A 26623-nucleotide genomic window follows, 5' to 3' on the forward strand; every position below is an offset into this window, starting at 1 on the left:
TAACAATTTGTGAAGATGTGGTCACCCAACAAGAAAATCTTCAACAAGAGAGTATCCCAAAAACTATTTTTACAACAAGGCAGATGAAAGACAAGAAATTGACAAAGTACTGGAAGACATTTATGCCTTGTTCAATAAAATCAAGCTAAAATGGATTTGGCAGCAACATCATCAATACTTTAAGTTCATGGGATTGCTACCAAACAAAAGAAAGAAAAAAGATGATGTGTTCTTTGTGTCATATATGCCACCCTAACAAGGGGAATGGATCGTCGAGCCATGCGACGTTAAACGAAGCGCTTCGTGGGAGGCAACCCATGCTTTTAACAACTTAGTTTTATTTTTGTATTTGCTTGTTTTTTGTTTCAGGAAATAAAAAGGGGGACTTTCTGGTGAATGCTAGGAAGCTGCAGTTAGAGTTGCACTACCCTCTGTGAGTCACCCCTCTCGGGCTTGTTCTGAAACATTGGGGCCAATGTTTAGTTCAAGTTTGGGGGAGGATTTAATCTTGCATTTTTCTTTTTATGTTTTTGTTATGATGTGTAAAACCAAACATTGAGTTCTTCCCAAATTTTGACCGAAATTTTAATTTTTGTTGAAGAGTTTTGATCTTAAAGAGCGATTGGAAATAGTATATAGAGATGAAGGGAGGATTGTTTGAGGACAAGAAGTTCGGAATAATGTGACAAGAAGAGGTTTGTTTAAACACCCTTGGTTCCCTAAAAGAAATACGAGTCTTACGTGTAGATTTGCACCATAGTACTTGTCTCCTAAGAAGTACTCCTCGAGTAGTTTATTAATACAGTCTGGCATAATTCAGATTCACATGCATGATGACTGGTTGAGAAAAAAATTGATAAAGTTGGCACCAGATGATGAAAAGGCGGTAAAAGGCAACCGACTCGCTAAGTTGGGTAACCCTCACCCGGTTATTCAGCCCAAAGGAGGTTGATCCCCAAACGTCGTCTAAAAAGGACAATATATAACTGCAAAGTTTGAAAATTTCATCGGTAATTAAAAGTAGCAAATGTTGCTCGTTTGGTGCCAGAAAAAGAAAATAAAAAGCCTTGATTCGCCTCATGCATGTGACGATCATTATAAGAAATGCAGTTCCTTAATGTGATTGTCCGAATGAAGAGGAGGAAAATCGGAAAGAGACTTAAGTTCAAAGCATAGTTGGAGAGGTATCCGAGAGGGGAGCTTAAGGTTTAATGTTTTAGCAGAAACTCGTCGCGTCATGTGAATACCGGACCAACTATTTCTTGATCAATACAAACGGATATCTCACGTATGAACACCGGTGTGTCTGGGAGGTCATTTTAACTTGTAATTGTCGCTTGAGGTCAAGCAACAGTTTAAGTTTGGGGGAGTTTGATCAGTGGTTTTTCCACGTTTATTTACCGTTGATTTTAGTCGTCTTTGCTTTATATTGTCAAGAGTTTTACTTCATTATTCTACATTTTATGCTTTGGTTGTGTATTTTACTGTTTGCAGGCTCAAAGGAATAAATCGAGACAAATCAATGCGAAAAAGTACAAAAAGGGGAGTTTCGAAGGAAGTGAAAAATCAAGCTACATGAGGTCTGACACGACCACCTATGTCACCTGAAACTGGCCGTGTTAGGATGAAGCGTGGCCAAGAAAATGCAAAAGAGATGAAAGTCACGGGGCTGACACGGCTCGTGTTAGCAAGTGTGAGATCTGGAAATTTTCAGCATGTTTCTCATCGTGACAGGCGTGTAGTATTTTGATCATAACTAGAGCTTCGTAACTCGGAATGACGCGGTTCCGGTGGCAAAATTTCGCTAACAAAAAGGGCTACAACTTTGCTGAAGAACTCAAAGCCAAATTCTGAAGTTAGGGGCTGACACGGCCCGCGTTACCTAACACGGGCACCCGTGTCAGCAGTGCTGGGAGTGATTTCGAGAATTTAAGTTCAGAGGGCCAACACGGCCACCCGTGTTACCTGACACGGGCAGTGTTGGCTAAAACGCTGATTTTGCTGATTTCAGTGTTGACCCAAGGGCATTTTGGGTACTTCCAACCAACCTAAGTGAGTCTGCAGTATTTAGAAGAGTTTTAACGATGAATTAGAGGACTTTTTGGCGAGGAGAAGACACGATTGAAGATTGGAGAAAACAAGGGTTTGGGAGAGAAGAAGGTTTTCATGAACGGAAGCGATTGAAGATCAACTTTCATCTCAATTCTTGTAATGTCTCTATTTTATATTTTGTTTTCTTTGAACGATGGTAACTAAACCCTAATGCCAGGGGGTGTCCCTGATTTGATTATGTAATGATTTTGAATTTCTGAGTTCATCAATAGATTTGTTTTCTTATTTAATTTAATTGTACAAGGTTCTTATGCTTTCTTTGTCGAATCAACAAGATTGATTTACGATTAACAACCAGCTGGACAGCGGTTGTTAAGGTTTTTGTACGATTAGACTATAGTAGAAATCACCTAGGACTAGGGATACCCTATAGTTACCGATTAACTCTTGATAACATAAAGGCTTATTTCATCATAATTCTCTAAGGACTTAGGATTTACGATGAATGTTCAAAGGTTTTCCCGCTAAGGACTTAGGGGAAAATAAACTAAAGGGCGGTAATTAAAGGTTATGAACTTGTTGAAGAAATCAAAATTCAAGGTTATTAGAGGGCAAATCATACACTTTACCCTAGCATGCTCTCATATTTGTTAAAACCACTTAGTCAATTTTCTGTCATTTTTATTTATTGTTAATTTATAATTGCAAATCAAAACTCCAAATATAGTTTTTGTTTAATTGAACCACTATTGAAACTCGATATTAACGTGCAGTCCTTGAGATCGACATTCGGGGAATTTCCCTATTATTACTACAAAGGAAAAATAGTACACTTGCTATTTTACCGATCACTAAGTTCTTCTTTTTTTTTCTAAAATTTTATTTATTTATTTAATTATATAACTTGTCTTTGTTGTTTTATTTTTATTATTAGTAAATCATTTTTAAAAAATCTTTTTAAATAACAAAACTTCTTTAAAATTTCTCTTTCTTCATAAAAGACATAAAAATAAAAACATTTATTTTAATTGTTAATAATAATGTTATTTAATTTAAATAATTAAATATTTTAAATTAATTTAATGGTTTAATTATTTAATTAATTATCAATTTTTTTATTAATTGATTAAAATACACAATAGGTTAGGATATTTAATCGAAATCTTATTTCTTGCCGATTTAATTAATTTGGTTTTTTTTATTATTCTATTAACCATAGCTAACTTGTTCCCGAATCAGGGTTTATCATTTGATCAGTCATACACTAAGAAATTTTCTTTTTCTTTGTGCAGTTTTTCAGGTTACCATTAGGGTTTGTCCGACTACACGCCATCTCAGATCAAAAGCTAAGTCCTGATTCTGTATTTATTTTAATATTTGTTATTTTGCCTCTTTTATTTAAAATTAGGGTTTACCTTCAAATGATAATGAACTCCGCCTACACTCATCCTTTTGTTTCTTTTTCCTTTTTCAATTTTCAGGGTTAGCCAGCCGGTCAAAGCTCGATTAGTCGGTAACCCTAAAACTCAATTTATTTTAATTTCTTTTTATTATTACTTATGTCATCCCTTATTGCTTTACTAGGGTTTTATTATTGCCTTTTTCCTCCATCCCCATGACTTATTATGTAACTGCTTCCTGGGTGTATTGTGTGGCCTTGAAGGCACTTAAATTGTGATATATTATATTATTACTACGTGGTTAGTAACTTAGGGAGTGTAACCTCGAATTGAAATAGAATCATTAATTTTACAAGATAAATTATTTTGAATCTGATCACGTGATTGTTGCACCCACACACCTTTTATGGTACCCCTCTTGTTGCATGTTGCCTGTTGCCTTATGTTTTTCAGTGCAGAATAGCCAAGTCCCTCGAATACGAGGATACCTCAACAATGTTGCCCTCAGTTCATTCAGATCATAAGTCCCTAATGATGCTGCCTTCAATTCGCTAATATGATCTCGTCCCTCGAAGTTGCCTATGAAGCGTTGAGGTATCCTCCAGTTGCCTAAAAGTAAATGGCTATTCTGATCCTTCCCTTAGACTACTTGCCCCTCTATGGCAGGGACAGTCTTGTGGCGAACGATGATTCGACGACCCTTCAACCTCCAAATAAAAGGACTTCCCTACCCTCCTATGGTATGGATAGCCCTGAAAGGCTAAAAGAACATTTTTCATCTAACCAGGTAATTTACCCCTAATTGCTTTGCTCTGGTTTAAAAATCTTTTTATTACACTTTTTCTTAAAAAAAAACTTCAATAAGGCTACGCTCATTTACGAGCTAAAGTCCTTATTTTTCTTCTTCTACATTTCTAAACTTTTGGTTTCAAAACTAAAGAGAAAAGCAATTAAGAGCCCATGGAAAACCATGGATGCAAAGGGTGCCTTACACCTTCCCTTTGCATAAATTACCCCCTGAACTCAGTTTTCATTTAAAAGGTTTTTTCTGTTCTTTTAGCCTTTCTGTTAATTTGGATAAATAAAAGTCGGTGGCGACTCATGCTTAACCGCGACATTTCGATAAAGTCAGTTCACCGTATTACAAATACAATTTGGTTCATATTCGATCAAGACATAATGGTTTATATTAGATCAATACAATATGTATAGGTCTTAGTTTATCAATACAAAATGGTTCATAGGGTATCAACACAACATGGTTCACAGTGGATAAATACAGTATGGTTCATAGTCGACCAATACATTATGGTTCATATTCTATCAATACATTATGGTTCATAGGGAATCAATACAACATGGTTCATATTAGATCAATAAAATATGGTTCATAGTGAATCAACACAACATGGTTCACAGTGGATCAATACAATATGGTTCATAGTGGATCAATACAATATGGTTCATAGTCGATTTATACACTATGTATGGTTCCTAATCGATCAATACAATATTCTTCATAGTCGATCAATTCAATATGGTTTTTAGTCGATCAAGACATTATGGTTCATATATAGTGGATCAACACAACATGGTTTATAGTGGATCAATACAATATGGTTCACAATGGATGAACACAACATGGTTCATCGTGGATCAATACAATTTAGTTCATCGTGGATCAATAGAGTATGGTTCATAATCGTTTAATACGATATGGTTCATAGTCGATCAATACAATATGGTTCATATTCAATTAATATGGTATGATTCATAGTCGATCAATATAGTATGGTTCAGAGTGGATCAATACAACATGGTTGATAGTGGATCAAGACAATATGGTTCATAGTGGATCAATACAATATGGTTCATAGTGGACCAATACATTATGGTTCATAATCGATCAATATATTATGATTCATAGTTAATCAAGACAATATGCTTCATAGTGGATCAATACAGTATGGTTCAGATTGGAGCAACACAATATGGTTCATAATCGATCAATACAATATGGTTCATAGTCGATCAAGACAATATGGTTCATAATCGACCAATACAAGATGGTTCATAGTCGATCAAGAAAATATGGTTCATAGTGATTAATACAATTTGGTTCATAGTCGATCAAGACAGTATGGTTCATAGTCGATCAAGACTATATGGTTCATACACCGCGAATGTAGGATAAATTGGATGCATGAGATAAATTTTGGCTTTCACCATACACCGCCCGATCAAGATCTACCAACTTTGATTTAAATTTCATAATTTTTTTATAAATTAAAAGTGTTTTTAATGATCCGCACAATTCAGATCAAACGGTCATCATTATTTTCACTTCGTGAATGTAGGATAAATTGAATGTAGGAGATTAAATCTGTCCATAACTAAATATGACTCAATAAACATAACTACACCATCTTTAATCATTCATTCGTTCCAGAAAAATACTCCATAATCTTTCATTTAAAAAAACTTCCACAAAAAATGTGTTTCTTAAATATCAGTGGAAATTCCGTGAGAGGTCCAAGCCAACTGCAATACATAAAGTTACTATGTTTTTGTAATAGAGTTGCAGTTCTCAAGATTTCCGGAACTAAGAAAAATCCTAGAAAATTTTACTACACATATAGGGACAATTGTTGCATCTTCTGGATATGGGCACTTCCAACAAATATTTCTACCAATGATTCATACATTACTTAAAGTTCTGACCACGGTGTTCAACATGCCACCTTTGAATCAATCAAGAGAGATCTCCAAAATACAAATAAGAAAGTCACTGTTGTAAAAAAAACTTCTTAAGTTTCTCAATTCATTTCTGTTGTCATTGTTGTAATTCTTAACTTTATCGTTAACTATTGATATGAACTTGGTTGTTTTAACTTTTAAATGAATGATTAAGTAATATTTATTTATTACTATTGAGAATGATCACTGAAACCTTCTCCATATATATATATATATATATATATATATATATATATATATATATATATATATATATATATATATATATATATATATATATATGAGGAGGATTATATTTACTCCAAAAGTAAGTTATAACTAGGGGTGGCAAAACGGGCCCGGTCCGTTGGGCATGCCCGTTTTACCCGCACTTTAGTGCGGGGCGGGCCAAAGTTTTAGGCCCTCACCCTCTAATGTGACCGCCCCGCCCCGCCCCGTTTTCAACGCGGGCTTTTGCGGGCATGTGCATTTTCATAAATTTTTATGTTTTTAGGCTTAAAAGGTGCAATGCCCGCGGGCTTTGCCCGCCCCGCCCTAATTTTTTTGCGGGGCGGGGCTAGGTTTTAGGCCCGCATCTTCAACTATGCCCGCCCCGTCCCGCCCCGTTTATTTGCGGGCTTTTGCGGGGCGGGCTAAACGGGCGCGGGCATGCCCGTTTGCCACCCCTAGTTATAACACTTACTCCCCATCTTGACCATTAATTATTTTCAATGTAATGGTTAAAATTAATGAGTAATTAAATATGGAGAGAGAAAATCAGTACTCATTAATTTTAACCATTAGATTGAGAAGAATTAATGGTCAAGATAGGGAGTAAGTGTTGATAACTTACTCTTGGAGTAAATATAACCCTCCTCATATATATATATATATATATATATATATATATATATATATATATATATATATATATATATATATATATATATATATATATATATATATATATACTCTTGGAGTAAATATAACCCTCCTCATATATATATATATATATATATATATATATATATATATATATATATATATATATATATATATATATATATATATATATATATATATATATATATATATATATATATATATATATATATATATATATATATATATATATATATATATATATATATATATATATATATATATATATATATATAACCGATTGATTCCACACCAACTCCATGATTATGATGTTGATGGATGTCTCATCACGTCCGAAAGATAATGTATCTTCACGTTTAGAACCCACTTCTCTGATGACCATCGAAATCTAAAGATGATGGGACAATAGTCTACACAAAAATCTACTAGTACTTGTATCCCTCATGTTGCATTGGTATATGAATTATCCACTCCCTAGATTTTTTTTTCCAATCAAATGAGCTTTTATTAATGTAAATGCATTTTTTTTTGTTTTTAATATATATAAGTACCATTTTTTATTCCAATCCGTGATGGTGTAGTATTTCCATACCATTTTTAACCTCATGGATTTTAAATGCAACACAACCTTTCCTAATTCCTAAATGTTCAAAAAAAGAAAACTGGATTTGAACTTAAATGCAACACAACCCTTCCAAATTCCTAAATACTTCAATTCAACTTATAGAAACCAATCGTCTATGCACAACTCTCTAGACATCTTTGGCTTTGAAATCATTTAAAACACCACCATAAAATGTCATTCGTATGTGAAAATTCTAATAACACACGCTCGATGTCTTACTGGATGTTATGACATCCAAAATTACACAACACATATAACTATAACAGAACAACATAAAAATAATAAAGAACACGTAGAATTGTTTACCCAGTTCGATTCAAACAACCTACTCTGGGGGCTACCAAGCCAAGGAAGGAATGCAATATAAGCATAATTAATTCGGAGTTAAACTCCCTAGTTTACAACTCCTCACTTAAAACCTACCCAATGCAATTCCAACCTATTCTTAGACCTGAGTATCTCCACTCACTCCCCCTCAATCACAGCAGTGATTACACACAAACATAAACAATTACTGAGAGAAGACACTCTTCAAAAACACACCTTGATCTGCTTAAAAGCTTCAATCAAGAGACACACACTCGTGCTTAAAAGCTTAGAGTGAAAACAAACACACACAACCTATTCCAACGCAATCATCAAGGACAATTGCTTGGATCACAAGAGACAGCTACAGAACAACAGTTCTTCATAATACACAAACACAGAGAAACTACTCCAAAGCAATCATCAATATGATAATTGTTTGGATCATAAAAAACACACACACAGTGGAAACACAGAGAGTTTAATAATCTTTCACGCTTAAAACTTTGCCTCTGAAAGTAGGATTTGCAGTCTTTATATAGTCAGCAGGCAGAAGGGCTTGGGCCATGGGCCTTCCATACAAACATTAGGGTTAACCATGTTAACCTAAATTTCACATCATCAGGATTTTCACATAAGTTGTAATTCGGGATATTTTAGCACAAATCAAATAGCACACAATATATAGTTTCCTAAAAAGATACCTGAGATAAAAAGGAAACCTCTCAACTAAAAGGTAACAACTACTACTGTCAGACACAGATGTCATGACATCGAGTATGACATCCATTGAATAATTGTACTAGCTCAAACATATAATCCTGCATAATTCCACACACATACACCGGGAATGTTTTACCACAAAATACAGCCAATTTAAAACATCTACAATCTCCCCCTTTGCCAAATTTTTGGCTAAAACATTTTGTTGCCATGACATCAGAGATTCTTTGCAACAGAGAAAGAACAGACACACATATAAACTAGCAGGAGTAGATTAAAACAGCTTACCAACACATACCAGTTAACTTATAAGCATAAGCTTCATTCCGAATAAACAAATTAGTTGTCCAAGACAAGCAAAACAAAACACAACAAAATACATTACCATTTACCATTACTCCCCCTTTTTACCATAAATGTTGCCAAAGCATTCTTAAAAAAAAAACAAAACACCACACTAGGAAAGATCACCATACACATCTGCTTCAGTCTTCAGACTCAGAGCTACTGAGTCCAACACTTTCATCAGTGCCATCATCAGGACCGGCTTCTTTATCAATATCACTGTCTGATCCACCATTATCTCCACCCTGTTCCTCCACATCAGTATCTGCAGACTTGACTCCTTCATTCGATTCAAGGGAGCTGATCAATTTTTCAAGAGCCAATTTTCCGGACTCCAGCTCCTTACATGTCTCTCTGAGCATTGAAATCATGGCAGCTTTACTCATAATTGTGCTCTCTTTGGATGGTACAGCTGATGTTGTGACAACATCATGAACATGTGTTCCTTGAAAAAGCTTATGATGAAAGAGTAAAGGACTTGCTCTTTTGCACACATCATCTTTGTCATTCAGAATATTGGGAAATTGAGTTAAGATGATTCCACAAATAAGGGAAGGGAAGGCAATGGGGCCTTTGACACTATAGCTACCAGCATGCTTTAAATTTTGCTCAAAAATATAGGTTCCATAATTAACTTTGGTCTTAGTACCAATAGCAAAGATGAATTTACCTAGGATAGCAGAAATTGTTGACTTGCGTTGAGTTGGCACCTCCAATCATGTGAAGTATATCATACTTCACACTTAGTTTGCTCGCAGTTAGTTTCCCTTTGACAGGCCATGTCTTTACTTGTCCAGCAGTAATTTCTTTGCACATTTGATTATCAGACACTTCCAGCTCTGGTTGAGCTTCATTTGCCCTTTCCAGAAATTTGTTGATCACAGTGGGAGAGAAGTTACCACATTTTCCCCTGACAAACACTTTTAAATACTCCTTAGTTTCCTTATTGCCACAGTCTTTATGTAGGTTCACAATGAACTCCTTCACAAGAACTTCATAACACTTAGAGAGTTGAGTCACAGTTTTCATCAGACCAGCCTCATGAATAAGATGCATAATGTCTTCATACTCAAGAGCATTCTGAGCAAGTTCTGTCTCTAAGGCCAGTCTTTTCTAATAGACAAATTTCCATCTGAGTACACTGGAGGGATAGTGAAAGGAAATGTTATCAATAGGTACTTCAGGGACACTAGCAGCAAGCTTGCTAGTAGATACCTTCTTCTTGGGATGAATGCCATTGACATCCTGTTTACGATGATTTCCGGTAAACAACCGATAGTCTTCCAAACTATAAAATATACTTTGGTTACTCGCAGGATCGACTAGATTGATCCTAGGACATAGTCAAACAATTGTCTTTTGATATGATTTGGTTCATATTTGTTTGTTCTTGCTTCGAAAGTTTGTTTGCGATGTGATCATATGACTACTCATGTGAAACAACACTTGTTATACATGTTAATATAACTTCGACAATGAAACATAGAAAGCGTGTAAATTGCAGAAATATAAAGTGCAAGAATATAAAGTGCAGAAATGTAAAATGCTTCGAATGAAAGTTAAACAAAAGATAAAGGAATTGAAAAGATACTTGAATAAAGAAAGATACAAAAGTATTTAAAATGGTGCTGGTGTCATACGTACATTTCTCAGCGAACTCGTTCTCTTAACGCTTGATACTTGAGTAATTTGTGAGTGATTTGTACAAAATGAACACCCAGAATCCTAACATTAAGACCCTTATTTATACTAATTTCGACCCTAACGGTCCTACACTAATATGATGCCACGTTGCTCACATGCATACGCTTCGAATCCCTGGGATGCCATCTGTCCTTGTTCGGTTACACAGACTATTTCGAAATTCAAATCCTCCCGCCTGAATCCTCTTCCGATACGTGGCAACATGATCAAAACCGAGAATGCTTACGGAAATGCGCCAAGCTTCAATACTCTTTGTGTTTCGTAAAAAACGTTTAAGTCTTAGAGACAATTTATTTCGAACTAGCTTCAATCTTCATCATCTTCACCTCAACTTAAACAACATCCTCGAAACATGGCCATCAGTAGGCATTTTTAATCTCAGAAATGGTCATCAGTAACCATCCTTCTTCAAACTCTAACTCTTCAAAGAATATTTTCTTCCAACGAAATCTCTAGCTAACACATCCACAACAACATCAGAATCTGACTCATTCTCTGCAATGCTTCTGGCTTTTCTTTTCTTAGGCACCACTTTACTCCATGGTTTTTTAGGTCCAACAGAAGCGGGCTTAGCCACTGCCCTTTTCTTTTGATAGTCCTCAGCTACAACTTGCTTTCCTTCCTCCTCATTAGCCTTCTGGCTATGCTTGGATTGATAGAAGCAACCAGGTCATCATCAGAGAGATCAGCAAGGTTGATTACTTTGTCAGCCTGAATCTTCTCTGGTTCTTTTTCTTCAGTTTGACCATCTTTAGTGTGGTTTATGCACTTATCAGCAGAAACATTGCTGGGTGCCTCTTCATTGTGCACAACACCACCAGGAATTTCAATGTGAGCAACACTAACATCATCCTGACCAACAGTGACTTTTACTCCATCATTTCTTTTATTTTCACTCACATGCACATTCATATTCACATCATCAATGCCTTCATTAACATTTGCATTCCTATCATTATTTGCTGGGACATAGGTGCCAGCATTGTCACTAACATGCCCAATGACATTTGACTCAGGAAGCACAGAATTCACAGGAGCAAGGATCCTAGATGTAACATTGTTCTCATTTAGGATTTGGGTAACAATTTTGGTAATGGCGTTGTGATTAGACCTTCAGCCTTCTTTAGTTGGTTCTTCCCTAAAGGGAGGAACAGACGATTACAAAAGGAAATTCAAAGCTCTGCAGCTGTCCAATGGAAGCTCTGATACAATTGATTACAAAAGGAAATTCAAAGCTCTGCAGCTGTCCAATGGAAGCTCTGAAGAGAAGCTCTGAATATTCTGAAGTTCTATTTTTACGTGAAAGTCTCAACTGAAATGGAAAAATACTCAGGGAAGTCTTTTATTTATAAATTCTTCTAGTATTAATTTCAGGGGGAGATTGTTAATCTCAGGGGGAGACATATTCACACACTCTAATTATATGCTTATGCTATATCTGTGTAATTGTTTTTGTTCATCTGATATTCTAAATACAAATTCATATCAATTATATATGTTTTTGTCATCATCAAAAAGGGGGAGATTGTTAGAACAAGATTTGTTCTGATCAATATTCTGTGTTTTGATGATAACATTATATATGAATTTTGTATAAGATAATGTGGTACTCTAATCCTTTGCATTTTCCATTTCAGGAAATATATAAACAGTATGCACAAATCAGCGCTCAGAAGCAACTGACTCAGAAGGTTCTGGATGGCTTCATCAGAACATGCTCTGGCAAGACATCAGAAGATGGTCAAGCAGAGTCAGAACATGAACTGAAAGCATCAGAAAAACAAAGTCAGAAGCAGAAGCACTGAAGTTCTGAATGGTATCACGCTCAAAGCTCTTCAAAGTCAGAAGACAAGAAGATGCTCTGCACCAAAGCTGTTGACTCTGATATTCAAACGTTTGTTTCATACAAAATATGAGTCCAGAAGAAATTACAAGATGAAAGGCTGAAACGTCTAATCTCTGACTGACAAAAGGAACGTTAGAAGCTACAAAAGGCAAAGTCAGTAAAAGCTGGAAAAGCAAGGCTCGAGGTAGTTGACAAAAGTGTGAAACATTAAATGCAACGCTGTACTATTCACGCAAAGCATTAAATGCTCCCAACGGTCATTTCCTCTCAACGCCTAAAAATAGAAGTTCTGATCAGAAGCAAAGTAGAACACTTGTGAAAAATACTGAAATGCTGTCAAAATCAAAGCTCACGAACTTCATCTTCAACCTCACAAACTCTTGTAATATTTAGTGAGTGTTAAGCTTAGAACTTAAGATAAATATCACTGTTGTGATTACAGATTTATTAGAAGCAGTCTATACTCTTGTAAACATTATTTTACATTGTTTGTAAAAGGTATCTAGAATGATCAAGTTGTGATCTGTAGACTCTAGAAGAATTTCTAGAGTGATCAAGTTGTGATCTGTATACTCTAGAAGACTTAGAAGGTTTCTATGTGGATAACCATTGTAATCAGTTGGATTAGTGGATTAAATCCTCAGTTGAGGTAAATCACTCTAAGGGGATGGACTGGAGTAGTTTCGTTAACAACGAACCAGGATAAAAATAATTGTGTTCATTGTTTTTATCTTCCAAGTTTGTGAAGTCACACTTATTCAATCTGCCCTTTCTAAGTGTTTTTCTATCCTTCAGCCTCCGCCTATATTGGTGTTATTTTTAGGTACCAAAACCAATAACAATGGCGTTAAAGCTTTTTCGGAAGGTTCAGCCACTGGGAAATGTTGTTTAGCGTAGCATAGGCAATGAATATTGTCATCTCCGTCGGGATTATCATGGCCAATAAACAACTCATGTCTAACAATGGCTATGTTTTCAGCTTTGGTCAGCTTCTCTCTTTATCTTTTTTGTATTTAGATCTTAGATATCTTATCTTTAGATTGATATTATTCATTGTTGATTTTATATTTTCAGCGAGCACGTTAACTGGATTCCATTTTACTGTTACTACTCTCGTTGGTACAGTGTCCAATGCTATTGGTTACTCGACATCAAAGCATGTTTCTATGTGGGAGCTTCTTTGGTTCTCTATGGTCGTCAATATGTTTATCACTGGCATGAATTTTAGCCTCATGCTCAACTCCGTTGGATTCTACCAAGTATTTTTTTTTAATCTCTCTCTATTGTTAACTGTTTATTCTCTCTATTTTTTAAGTCATAAGCAATGCATCTATATACATTAGAGTGCCGTCTGTCATATACTATGTAGCAATGAAACCTCTGATGAAAGACGTGACTGAGTCCATTTCTGTGTCAAACACATACACCAATACTTACGTTTAATATATTTTTAAAAAAAGAAAGGTACGAAATATAACAAAAAGAAATAATCAAATTTTATATATTAAACTACAATTTAAATTATTTATTTGTATATTTATTTTACTTTTGGATTTCAGACTTGCAGCATTTCAAGGCCCAGAGCTTAGCCTCATATCATGTGGGTGGAGCAATCTTGGAATATGGGGTTTGATTATTGCAACTCTGCTGTTTCACTATATGCCATGTTATCTCTTGCTAAGTATTCAGAAAATGTGGTGGTTCCAACTTCAGTTGTGCAATTTGGACCTTATCGCTGGGTGCGCCATCCAATATATTCATTAACAAAGCTTTTATTTATGACATATTGCTTTGCGCTTCGAGTACCGCTGAGTCTGCTATTCATTGTAGTTATTTGTTTGTTATATTATAAGCAAAAGGCAGATATGAAGGAGGTTTGATGGTTGAGTCTTTGGCCAGAGATACACCGAATATGCAAGCAAAGTTAGTACAAGTTTATTCCATTTATCTATTAGCCTGTCTCCAGAATTGTAGTTGTCAAAATTTCATTAGAATGTCTGGTATAGGCAAAAGATGTTGTAACTTATTGAAGTTTAAGATAGTGTATGCCGTTGTTTACTCTTTATATTGTAATCTTTGGTGTGTTAAACTTCGGTCCCAATACACTTGTGGTGAACTTGGTTTCCAATGTCTTATTTTCATTGTTTAACTTTATTAATTTTGAAAGTTTTTAATTTTTTATTACTTCTTAGTATATGAAATACAAAGATATGATTAAATGTGATAACTAAATATAATATAACTTGTTAATCATAAACAGTGTAAATTATATTTAAAAAGGGTGTAGCTAAGAACGTATTTACACCCGATTTTTATTAAAATAGGGTGTAGCTAAGAACGTATTTACACACGATTTTTATTAAAATAAGGTGTAATTAAGAACGTATTTACACCCAATTTTAAATAAAATAGGGTGTAATTAAGAACGTATTTACACCCAATTTTAATAAAACAAGGTGTAATTAAAAATGTATTTACACTCGATTTTTAATAAAATAGGGTGTAATTAAGAACGTATTTACTCCTGATTTTTAATAAAATAGGGTATAATTAAGAACATATTTACACCCGATTTTTAATAAAATAAGGTGTTATTAAGAATGTATTTACACCCGATTTTTAATAAAAATAAGGTGTAATTAAGAACATATTTACACCCGATTTTTATTAAAAAATGGTGTAATTAAGAACGTATTTGCATCCGATTTTTAATAAAAAAAGGGTGTAACATAGCATGTATTTACACTCGATTTTAAACGGGTGTAAATTTGTTAGACATTTCTCACCCGGTGGATATACACCCGTTTTTTATTTAAAAAAACGGGTGTAAATTTAATAAAAAAGGGTGTAAATTAACGTTTTTGTACTAGTGCCACGACCCATATGGGCTAGCCCTAATGGGTAGCGGGGTTTTCAGGGCTGGGCTAAAAAGGCTCTGAAAAATATGAGCTCTAATTTTAAGTCCCAAGCCCTATGATTTATCGGGCCTGGTGGACCGACCTATATGGACTAGCCCATTTTGACAGTTTTACTTCTTCCATTGGGGTCGTTGATAATATGCATTCAACAATTTCGCATGCTCCACATATGTTATAGATGCTCACTACTAGAATTTTATCTTTTAATATCACCACTTCAATTCAATAGCGCTTTTTAGTAAAGTGCTATTAAAAAATTGACAGAAAGACCTATAATAACAGTTTTTAGTCCCGCGTTATTATAGAGTTTGCGTTGATAAAAAAATTTAAAATTAATAAAGGGCTTTACTAGAACTTTTTGATAAAACGCTATTATAGGAATGCTGCTTTGTTAGTGTTTTCTATAAGTGCTATTATACTTATGTCCGACAAAAATTATAAAATACTCATGCATCAATTTTCATTCTACACCGTTCACGTAATTCACTCCTCTATCTTCTAATCTGAAACCTTCTCCATCAATAACTCACCATGAACACGAAGGAGTTTGCTTATGTTTTGTCTAGAAGCGTGGATGTTTTTGGTAATGAGGCGTGTTCGGAGACCTCTCTTGTTCCTGATTCGTTTGACTCTGCTATGGCAAAAGGACCTGCTTGTGTTTATGTAGCAGTAGTGGACGGTAGGACCAATAACGGGAAAGCGTCTTCTATTCAGATGTTACGAGGTAGGAGCTGCAACGGTATATCCCCGAAGACTCGGAAATGCAGGAACCGCAAATGTCCCATTTCTTCTGCTGGTTCTTTGAATCATTTTCTATTTAACTCTAAAAGGAGGAAGCTGGGTGTTTTCAAGAAAAAAGGAAAATGTGTTGGAGGAAAAGATAATTCTGCTCCTACCGTTTCTTTGGTTCTGGTGTGTCATACCCAAAAATTTTCCCTCCATATTTCAAGATATTTTGGCTCAAGCAGTCTCCTCAGACTCATATGATCTCCAGCTGCTCAAGGCCACACAAATATTGAGCACACCTATTTTTCTCCTAAGCAATGAGTCTCTAACCATGGTTTTGTTTCTTTTCAGGGAAATGGGACTTCTGATACCTCAAGTGGACTCCATGCTATCCCAGGTGCATCAAAGTATTCTCATACAAAGTTTCAAGCCTCACAATACAAGATTGCTCAGTCAAATGCCCAAATGATCAATAGTCGACTATGCTAGGTTAAAAGTCAAATGTGGTCAACATACAGTCAAAACTCTTGATTTTTGGTCAAAATCAACATTTTGAAGTTATATTCATCATTTGATCAAGGGTTGATCATGATTCATCAAGGAAAGTTCAGAAATCAACAAAACTCAAAGTTTCTAAATTAGGGTTTTTAACTAAAAGTCAACTAAACTTTGACCAGCCATAACTTTCATATGGCTCATCATAAATTTTCCAACGAAATCTTATTTTGAAGGATATTCAATTCTCTACAACTTTGTCTCTCATAGAGAAAGGCCAAAAATGCTTCATTTAGGAGATATGAGCCAAAATATTACAAGTATTTTTTGGAAGTCCACCAAAAGCTGTTTTTTTTTCAAAGCCAATATCATTAAGATAAAATCTCCAAATTTCCAAAAGCTGTCTTTTTTGGACATGCCATCAACATTTACTACAATGATTGATACGTTAGGCTTAATGAGATGGACAACATGGGTGATTATTACACCTGGTCCAATAAGCATACTGAAGGAACCATTTATTCTATAATTGATAGGCTTTTGTGTAATGTAGAGTGGTTTCAAAACCATATAGATAGTATTCTCAAAATTCTTCCCCCAAGTCTATCTGATCATGCTCTTTCGTATGTGACAAAGTAGAACATGGTTAAATGCAAGAAGTCTTATTTCAAGTTCATAATCTATGTTGTAGAAATGGATGGGCATGAAGAAAATGTTACTAGGAGTTGGGAGGAACCAATAGAGGGAAAACATATGTATGTTCTGTGGGAAAAGTTAAAATGGCTGCAACATGTGTTGAGGAAATTTAGAAAACCTGTGCTTCATTTGCATCAGAATGTTATGAAGGTGCTCAATTGAGCATGGAAGAAGTTAAAGTTTAATTGTCCCTGTTAGTGAAGATGAAATCACCAAGGTTCTAAATGGCATAGGTGATACGAAGTTCCCCAATATTTATGGATATGAAGCAAAGTTTTTCAAAGCAAGTTGGCAAACTGTCAAGAAGGATGTGGTACCTGCAACCAATGACTTTTTTTTGGGAAATTTAGATTGCATAAAGCTTTCAACAACACTGTTGTTACTCTTATCCCTAAGAGTGATGAGGCTATCTCTATGAAATACTGTAGAACCATTTTAGTCATTCTCTTCTGCTTTGTCATGTTTCTTTCTTGGTGGTGAAAGAGGTGGCCGATTGGATTGGTTTCGAGGGTTTTGAATCCAATAGTTTTATGGATAGTTTCTTGCGGTGGAACTGTTTTTGCAAGGGGAGAGGAGTGAAAAGTGGCAAGGAAGGTTGTATTTGGCTAGTGATTTGTTGGAATCTTTGGTTTCTTAGAAATGGTATTATTTTTAACAACTCCTCTTGAAATGTTTTGGATGTGGTGTGAAACATCAAGGTGTTGGTTTGGAGATGGTCTTTCATCGGAAAAAATACTCATCCAATTTGTAACTTTTACGAGTTTAAAATTTTGTTTTATTTATCGAAAATTTCAGCTGGATTGTAATCTTCTTTTTGTCCTAGCTTTGCCTCGATCCTTTTTGTATTCAGGTTTGAGAACCGTTAGTTCTCGTTTCAATATAGCTTGCTTACAATCTTACTTTAGTGTGGAAACCATATATATATATATATATATATATATATATATATATATATATATATATATATATATATATATATATATATATATATATATATATATATATATATATATATATATATATATATATATATATAAACTAGAATTTACGACATGTCAATTTATCAATGATTAATATTAGTAATACATGGATAGACGAATCATTACACGACATCTTTGTACTTTCCTGAAACACAAAAAAGAGAGACAAATGACGAGCATCTGTTTGCTTATGGTTTTTCCTCAACTGATTCTCCTAATGTCTTGAACTCTCTTCAGATAGATAGAAGAGATTATTTGCAAACATATGGTATATTGGTGATCATAGTCTATATATAAGATGATGTCCCATTAGAGTTCTCATTATTTCAAAATAGGTCATTATGACGTCCACTAATATTTTAGGTCATATCTAACTAATTAATCAATTAATTATTAAATTGACATCTAATTAATATTTTAACTCTATTTGACCACTCAGCTCTGATAAATAACTAACATAATTAATACAAATATACATGCCCAAATAGTAAGTATTAATAAATAAATATTATTTAAATATAAAATATTTCAACAGCATGTATCATGAACGTGTGCTATAGTGAGCGTTACATCATCTACATTAGTGAATGTATGGTTATATATTCTTAATCTTTATGGATTTTAATGACACTTAAACTTTGGGAACTTAAAAACTTTCTACTCCATGGGCAAAACATTTTTAAGAACTTAAAATAGGTTCCCACAAGTTACCCTACATAGGATGTTTGATGTTATGTATAGATATACTATTTTTAAAGAATTTATAAGATGAACATACTCTAGAAGAACAAGAGCAGGTTTTACAAGATGAATATTTCTTAAGCTCCCTTTAATAACTATACATGTCTCACAAATAGGTTGTTGCATAGAGGATTTTCATTTTGGTAATTTTTCTTTGAATCTTTACTTAATTTGTTGGATGAGAGTCAAATTTTAGTTTGAAATGTTCTTTCATCGTCAAAAATGCCATACTCCCTTTAAAATCTAATATTATTGATGAACATGTTGATTGACATGCTGGTAAGATGTAAACTTTGTAGTAATGATGTATAGAAGTATTCTGATGAAGGATGTTTTTCAATGTAAAATTAAGTGCTATTGAGATTGTATGCCCTAAACTGAATATGGATATTCTTGAAGATTTAGCTTTTGCACTTTCAAGGTTAAGAGAACAAACAATATCAATTTGCTGAAGATATTTTGCATGAAACTACTGTCATTAGCATTATAGATATACACGTTTCTTATTGGAAAAAAATTCAGAAATAGTTGGATTGCATTTCTTGAAAATTAAATCCTCAGACATAGGTTTGTTGAATCATTTAATTATTATTGATGTAATAAGCAGAAAATGGCAAGGTTCAAATAAAGATAAAAGAATAAAGAGGACCACTTGAGTCTGATGGATGAAACAATGACAATTTTTAAATCAAGAAATATATTGCAAAATACACTAAATATGAAGCATCTTTGCTTACAAAAAAAAAAATAGTGATCAAATTTGGTGTGGTTGCATGAGCTGATATGGGTGATGCAAATGTAAACATCCCTACATTAAAGGTATATAGAGAGTATGAGTGAGTTCACGAGATAATTTACTTTGTTAAATCATTTCATAGTTGACTCGTGAAACAATATTTCTCCCAGTACATCTAACTTGCTGACTATCACTTAAATTTCTATCTTTTTTCCTCTTCCATTTAGCCGGAAATGGACACAAGTTGAAGGAGATTCTTCTTGTGACCTTGTCTTAGAACTTTGCATCATGGATGACATTTCTGTTGGAATAAGGTTTAATAGGGTGAAGAATGATGGTTATCTTAAATTCGTTTGAATATTTCTATAACATGGTTATTTATTACTTTAACGTTAAGATCCGCATTTTCTTTTTTATTTAATTTAAAAAAATATATAAAAGAGATATCACTACTGATTTTTTATACAACTGTTGTGATATATATATATATATATATATATATATATATATATATATATATATATATATATATATATATATATATATATATATATATATATATATATATATATATATATATATATATAAGCGAATAAACTCTCGCTTTTTGACAGTATTATCCTAACATCTTTTTTTTCTCTTCTTTTCGTCATTAGCTTTTCTATTCTATATGAGTGTTTTTCAGATAAGTGATACCAATTTATCTTGTTCGTCATACATAAATATATTCTTCGTCTTCCTTGTTCTCTCATGATAACAATTTAAATTGTGATGCAATGAACTGAATCCTTCAATACATCGATATCTTCTCTTATATTTTAATTTGAATAAATCTAATTACTGATTGGGTCTACCTCATTGTCCTTTCTTATCATCTTGATTGTTATGATGATAAGTTATCATAACAGTCATGATGATAAGCGACGACAATGAGGTAGACTCAGCTAACAAAGGGATGTTGTTCAAATTAAACTAGAATCGAAGAAATCAATGCAATAAAGGAATAAAACTATTGACCCATATTTTATGTGTAAAAGAGCAGGAAATAAATGATGAGAGACATCCAATTCGGAAAACAATAGAACCTGTGACCTTTAGGTCTATCACCATGGTTGAGTTAACTAACCGTTGTGACATAACGGTTCCAGGATCGTGATTGTAAGTAACGCATTTACAGTAACACTCTACGTAACAACGCTTTGTCCTGCATGATTATATATATTTTCCAATCGTTGTTAAATGGATTTTCTGTTGTATTGCGATACTCAGTTAGAGGAGCCTTAGTTGCTGCTTGAGTTGGAGGACGAAGTAGTTGGTCTTTTTCATTGTTCATCATTTTTTAGTTTATTTAGTGTCTGTGTCCCTGTGATAATGTAACAGTGGGATAGGTTACCTTTCTATTTTGGGTTTGAGAGTTATTGAACTTATTATGTTATGATTTAAAATGAAGTTGTTTTTTAATTATGAGACAATTAAAGTGGAGTTGTTATTATCTAAATTCCGCTGCTATAATTTGATACTTGAGAAAATGTTAATGCTGAGAAAATGTGACACCTTTTTTTCAGTAAATTAAGTGTTTCAAGTTTAGGGTGTTATAGTGATTGGAAAAAAATTAAAAAAAGAATCAATACATGTTACTTTTAATTTTTTACCAATCACAGAAATAACCTTTTCCCTTAGTTTAATTAAAGAACCGAGGGGTATATTTACTCAGGTAACCAACAAAGAATTTATGCCCAACATTTACAAAGCAACAAGAGTCAAGACATATATTTTCAATACATCAATCTGCATGAAACCCACTACATCCAATAAGAACTTGAACACCAGCATTATATAACTTGGACACTATCTTATGAAACTCAAACATTGATGATGAAATAATTTTCCACCAAAACAGTGAAAATATTGGTAATTAAAAATTGGAACAGATTTGTAGGATGAATTGCTATTTCAAAAGAAAAAAAGTGTGTTCGAAAGTTGGTTTTCTAACATAATATCTTATCTTTTAACTGAAATTTTATATTGTGTATCTAACTTTTATTATGTTATATCAGAAATTGGATGCATGCAAAACTATTCCACTTGAAAAGCAATAGGTATGCAACAAAATACCGCTTCGTTGTTTTAAAAACTTGTAACTTGGTGTAAGGGTTGCACGCCTAGTGCGATTTCTTTTTCCATTATTCAATTGCCTATAAAAAAATGTTGATTTCTTATTCTCTAAAAATAACAGCGATGATGAATCAAGATTGTCAAAATCTGAATTTGTTGTTCTCCAATAATAAAAATCATAGTATTATAATAAAAAAAAGGATATTTGTAAACTATGTAATTTAATATTATGCGTAAACAAATTAATTTATATTTTAATATATATATATATATATATATATATATATATATATATATTTCACTTCGGTTTTTAATAGAAACCTTTTTAATACAACTTGCTTAAAAAAAAAAGAAACTGAGAGGTATGTTGCGTTAATTTTAAAAATATTAAAATATTATTGTTGGGGATCAAACTAGTAACCATTTCAACTATCTCCAAGTGGGAGGTGGCGTGGTTGGTTGGTATTCCATTAAGTACCGCTTATCCGGATTTATATGAGGCTTCCCTCCTTAAAGGGGTAGCGGTTGGGGCGATGGGAGGATGGATAGAAGGCAAATGGGTGTGGGGTGACCTCGGTCTTCCCGAAAATCTTTTGGTGGAAAGGGGTTTGGAGAGGAATTATTTGTTACTTCGGGAGTCTTTGTTGCACTCCGTAGGTCCGAAGGACTCTTTGGTGTCGGATGAAGTGTGGTGGAAGGGGGATGTCGAAGCGGAGTTCACGGTGGCATCTTAGTACGATTTTTATGAAAGGTGTTTAATACCTTTCGGTCCTTATGGCAAGCATGATGAGGCTTTTCGCTTGGTGTGGAAAGCGGATGTCCCTTACAATATAAAAGCCTTTGGATGGAGGCTTCTCCTTGATAGGCTTCCAACTAAAGAGTCTTTGGTTCGTAGAGGCATCCCTTTATCTTTTGAAAATTCTTGTTGTACTTTGTGTGATATTGAGGTTGAAAATAGAAAGCATTTCTTTTTTGGTTGTAAAGTGGTTAAAGAGATTTGGAATGAAATAGCTCTTTGGTTGGGTAAAGTGGGTGGAAAGGAAGAAGAGTGTCTTTCTAACTTTATGGATTGACACCATTTTTTTCGATCTCATAAGGTGAAGGAAAACAAACTAGATGTTGTGTGGCTTGCGACTAATTGGTCTTTATGGGGTGTTAGGAATGGTGTTTGCTTTTGGGAGGAGGAATGGAATTTCAACGATATAGTTTGGAATATTAAGACTTTAGTGTGGAAGTGGTCTTTTTGTGGGAAAATTACCCATGCCAATTATTCTTTTTATGAGTTTAGTAGAGATCCCATACTATTTCTCTCATAATCTTAATTGGTTTGTAATTTTTTTTTTGTGGGGTTTTGGTTTTGTGGCCCTTTTGTAAATAGGTTGGAGAACCCTTAGTTCTCCATCTTATTAATATATTACTATTCTCTTGCCTTTAAAAAAAAACTATCTCCAAGTGGGTAAAGATTAATTTTCATGACACCATTTGTTTCTCGCATGTGTAACTTCGCGCCAAAGATAAAATATATATTTTTGTAGTAATACTGCAAAATTAATGGAAGCCGAGGTGAAATATCCATAGGCCATTAAAGAGTTAGCATGTGTTGACTAAACCAAGTATTGTGAAATGACAAAACCAATTATTATGATTACAAATAAATCAGATTAGCAAAATCTGAAATATAATTGCTTATTTGTATTATTCAAATTCTTATTGAGTACATAAACAAAACACAATTTCATAAAAACTAAAATTAGAAACATAAAAAGATGTCTGATGCCTGTAGGACAATTACAAATGAATTCCTTAAACTAAAATGATGGTCTGAGGCAACTATTAATATCTAAATTTAATGCATTGAAACATGATGAGTTCATGGAGAAGAAGTGTTGGCTGATTCATTTTCATCCTCCATTATTGAATTAGTCACAACTCGAGTAGTAACTTTCTTCTTAGAGACTCGATATGCACCTAAATACGACATCTGCATTAAATTTGAGCTAAAAATTCAGTCACTATATTTTGCATAAAAGTAGCATGATTTTCAACTCCAGATACAAAAATAAATTATTATAATTAATTTAATGTTTTTTTTACCCTGTGAGGATGAAGAATTGGACTGATGCGAAACTCCTCCATCATCCATTTACTTTTCACAAGTTGTGTTCCCTCCATCTTCCAATACTCAAAAGTGAACTTACTCCCTATGAAGTAAATGCTTCTTCTGAGAGAAACTTCTTTTCGTTTTTCTATCACTCTCCATTCACCATTACCAGCTCTTCTTATTTCCGTGTTTTCAAACCTATAGTTCCTCAAATCAAAGAAATAGTACCTCCTATCACTGAAAGAGTTTCTAGTATCTGCAAAAACAAAGTTCGTTATCAAGATTCACAATAAAAGTCATAAAAAGTTGATTTAATTGCTCAAAGAACATAAAATATAAATAAAATGCTTTTTTACTCACCAAATGGCAGCATCCATGGTTCAGTTTGGAACACATCAAACTGAAGAATTCCATGACGTGGAAGAGGTTGCTTATAGATCTTCTTCCTCAGATAAAAGCTTATGAGATCATCATCTGTTGGATCGAACCTGTATCCAACAGGAAATTGAGAAGCACAATCTATCGAATCATAATCAACATATCCGTTCACAGCCATGGATATCTCCAAAAAGTCTAATTCTTAGCTTGTTGTGAGTAACTCTTTGGATATGAGTCTTTGTGAAGCAAAAGCATCTTCTTAGGACTTAAATTTATAGGTAGAAGAAGAAATATAGTGTCTTCCATATTATGTTGAATGCAAGAGAGAGATAATGGTGAAATTGAAACTGAAAAGGAAGAATCATAACTATAATACTAATATGTAAAGAAGTTTGAAATTCTAATTGACTTAAGTTTTTTTCTTTATTTTATTATTTTCCTAAGAAGGGCATGCAATTTTATAGGACAAGTACGGTGAATCATTATATCTAATATATGTTCAAAATTCAATTTTTGACTAGTCTATAGAAATATATTATAAATAATAAAGTTAAATTCGGAAATAAAAAAACTAATCTATTAATATATTCATCATAAAAATATTATTCTTCATTACATTATGATTTATATCAAAAATTGCATGTATAAGATTTTAAATTATAATTTTCAAAACATGCTTTTTTAAAACTTTTCTATGGATATTAAATACTTGATTAATATAAAATTTTATCAATACTTTTTCCTATTTATTCTAACATTTAAAATCACTATTATAGTAGTATTTAAATTTTGTTTAGAATAAAATTTTATTATGAACTTTTTCCTATTTACTTATCTTTTAAATTAAAATAATATTATATTAGTATTTAAGGTAATCAGCAACTTGAGAAAAAAGAAAAAAAATAAGGTAAGATTTTAGCTAGAATGAATTAAAGATTTCTTTTTACAAAGAATAAATTAATTTATATTATTAAAATATAAAATCTATTACAAATTTTTTATAATTAATTACCTAGTTATTGTTAATTTATTATCTGTTAACTAGCGGGATACTTGTGCGTCCGCACGGGTACTGTGGACCGCAGAATTGTCACCAGATTGTTATGAGAATTTAAACAAATTAAAAAAAATAATCAAAATATTATTAAAAAAAATTAAAAATAGACTGAAAGATAATTATATAAGTTATTAAAAATAACTATTGTTAAGATAAATTTTTAAGCACATACTTTGTAAAAACAATAATTAAAAAAAAAAAGTAAAATAAAGTTTAATAAATTAGACAAATATATAATTAGTTGAAAATCAATAGAAAAAAATCTTCAATTTAAGTACCATGGATTCTAAATCATTGAGAGAGGATCTAAGTTGAGAGATGAGAGAGGAGAGAGGAGAGAAGAGAGAGGTGGGGTTCGGGTACATGCAGACAAAGCAAATGATGAAGGTGGGTGGTCGTTGGTTACCAAAAGAAGTAAAAGGTCTAAGCCGTGGGACAATGCCGGTGAGAGGAGGGGTGTCAACGGTAAGAGGCGCATTTCTTCGTTTTTTGTTTCGTCTTTCCCAGAGAGTTTCATGGCCAAGGACCTGTATAAGGTGTTTGCAAAATACGGGGATATTGATGAGGTGGTGATTCTGCGGAAAAAGGATATCAGAGGGAATCGTTATGGTTTTGAACTTTTTTTCGACGTGGAAGATGAGAGGCTCTTGGCTATCAAATTGGATAGCATTTTCATTGAAGAGAAGAAGATTAGGGCTAACATCCCAAAGTTTAATAGAGGTGGGCGTGTCGATCCTGGAAGGTTGGTGGAGCAGGATTTGAGAAAGAAGCTGGGTAGAAAATCTTTGTTTGGGTGTGTGGGTGGAGGGCGTTCGAGGATGGAGGACCGAAAGATTGTCAAAAGACTCAAATTTGTTGTTATCAAAGGTGACGACAAATCCTACGTCCAAGCTGCGATGAGGGAAGTGCTGGACTCGAAATTATCGGTTTGTGGTGGCGGGAGTAATTCGTTGAGCAAGTTGGTCTTTGATGAGGTATGCGAGGATCGTTCAGCTATGTTGGCAAAGGCTATGGTGGGAGTGCTGAAGGAGGAATGGAAA

At 33.6% G+C, this 26623-nt stretch overlaps 2 protein-coding genes across 2 annotated transcripts; both read right to left on the reverse strand.

The window, feature by feature from the left end:
- Positions 1-9230: 9230 nt before the first annotated feature.
- On the reverse strand, positions 9231-15681 carry LOC131614568 (uncharacterized). Its single transcript, XM_058886136.1, has 6 exons — positions 15641-15681; positions 11695-11839; positions 11497-11646; positions 11240-11440; positions 9761-10203; positions 9231-9675 (listed from the first exon to the last, which is right to left on the reverse strand). Exons 1-6 carry the CDS (start codon positions 15679-15681, stop codon positions 9231-9233), a joined length of 1425 nt encoding a protein of 474 aa, XP_058742119.1.
- Positions 15682-23917: 8236 nt separating this feature from the next.
- Positions 23918-24704, reverse strand: LOC131614569 (NAC transcription factor 47-like). The gene is made up of 3 exons (XM_058886137.1): positions 24509-24704; positions 24142-24404; positions 23918-24028 (listed from the first exon to the last, which is right to left on the reverse strand). The coding sequence occupies exons 1-3, from the start codon at positions 24702-24704 to the stop codon at positions 23918-23920; spliced, it is 570 nt and encodes a 189-aa protein (XP_058742120.1).
- Between the last annotated feature and the right edge of the window lie 1919 nt (positions 24705-26623).

Source organism: Vicia villosa, linkage group LG6, assembly GCF_029867415.1.
Source record: "Vicia villosa cultivar HV-30 ecotype Madison, WI linkage group LG6, Vvil1.0, whole genome shotgun sequence".
Taxonomy (NCBI): domain Eukaryota; kingdom Viridiplantae; phylum Streptophyta; class Magnoliopsida; order Fabales; family Fabaceae; genus Vicia; species Vicia villosa.

Coding starts and splice junctions, on each gene's coding strand:
- LOC131614568 (XM_058886136.1), bottom strand. CDS start 15,681: ATGGAAGAAGTAAAACTGTCAAAATGGGCTAGTCCATATAG. Junction 11,441..11,496: donor AGAAGATTCAGGCTGACAAA/GTAATCAACCTT, acceptor TATCAATCCAAG/CATAGCCAGAAGGCTAATGA. Junction 10,204..11,239: donor ATGTGTTAGCTAGAGATTTC/GTTGGAAGAAAA, acceptor TTTGTCTATTAG/AAAAGACTGGCCTTAGAGAC.
- LOC131614569 (XM_058886137.1), bottom strand. CDS start 24,704: ATGGCTGTGAACGGATATGTTGATTATGATTCGATAGATTGTGCTTCT. Junction 24,405..24,508: donor ACCATGGATGCTGCCATTTG/GTGAGTAAAAAA, acceptor TTGTTTTTGCAG/ATACTAGAAACTCTTTCAGT. Junction 24,029..24,141: donor CAATTCTTCATCCTCACAGG/GTAAAAAAAACA, acceptor AATTTAATGCAG/ATGTCGTATTTAGGTGCATA.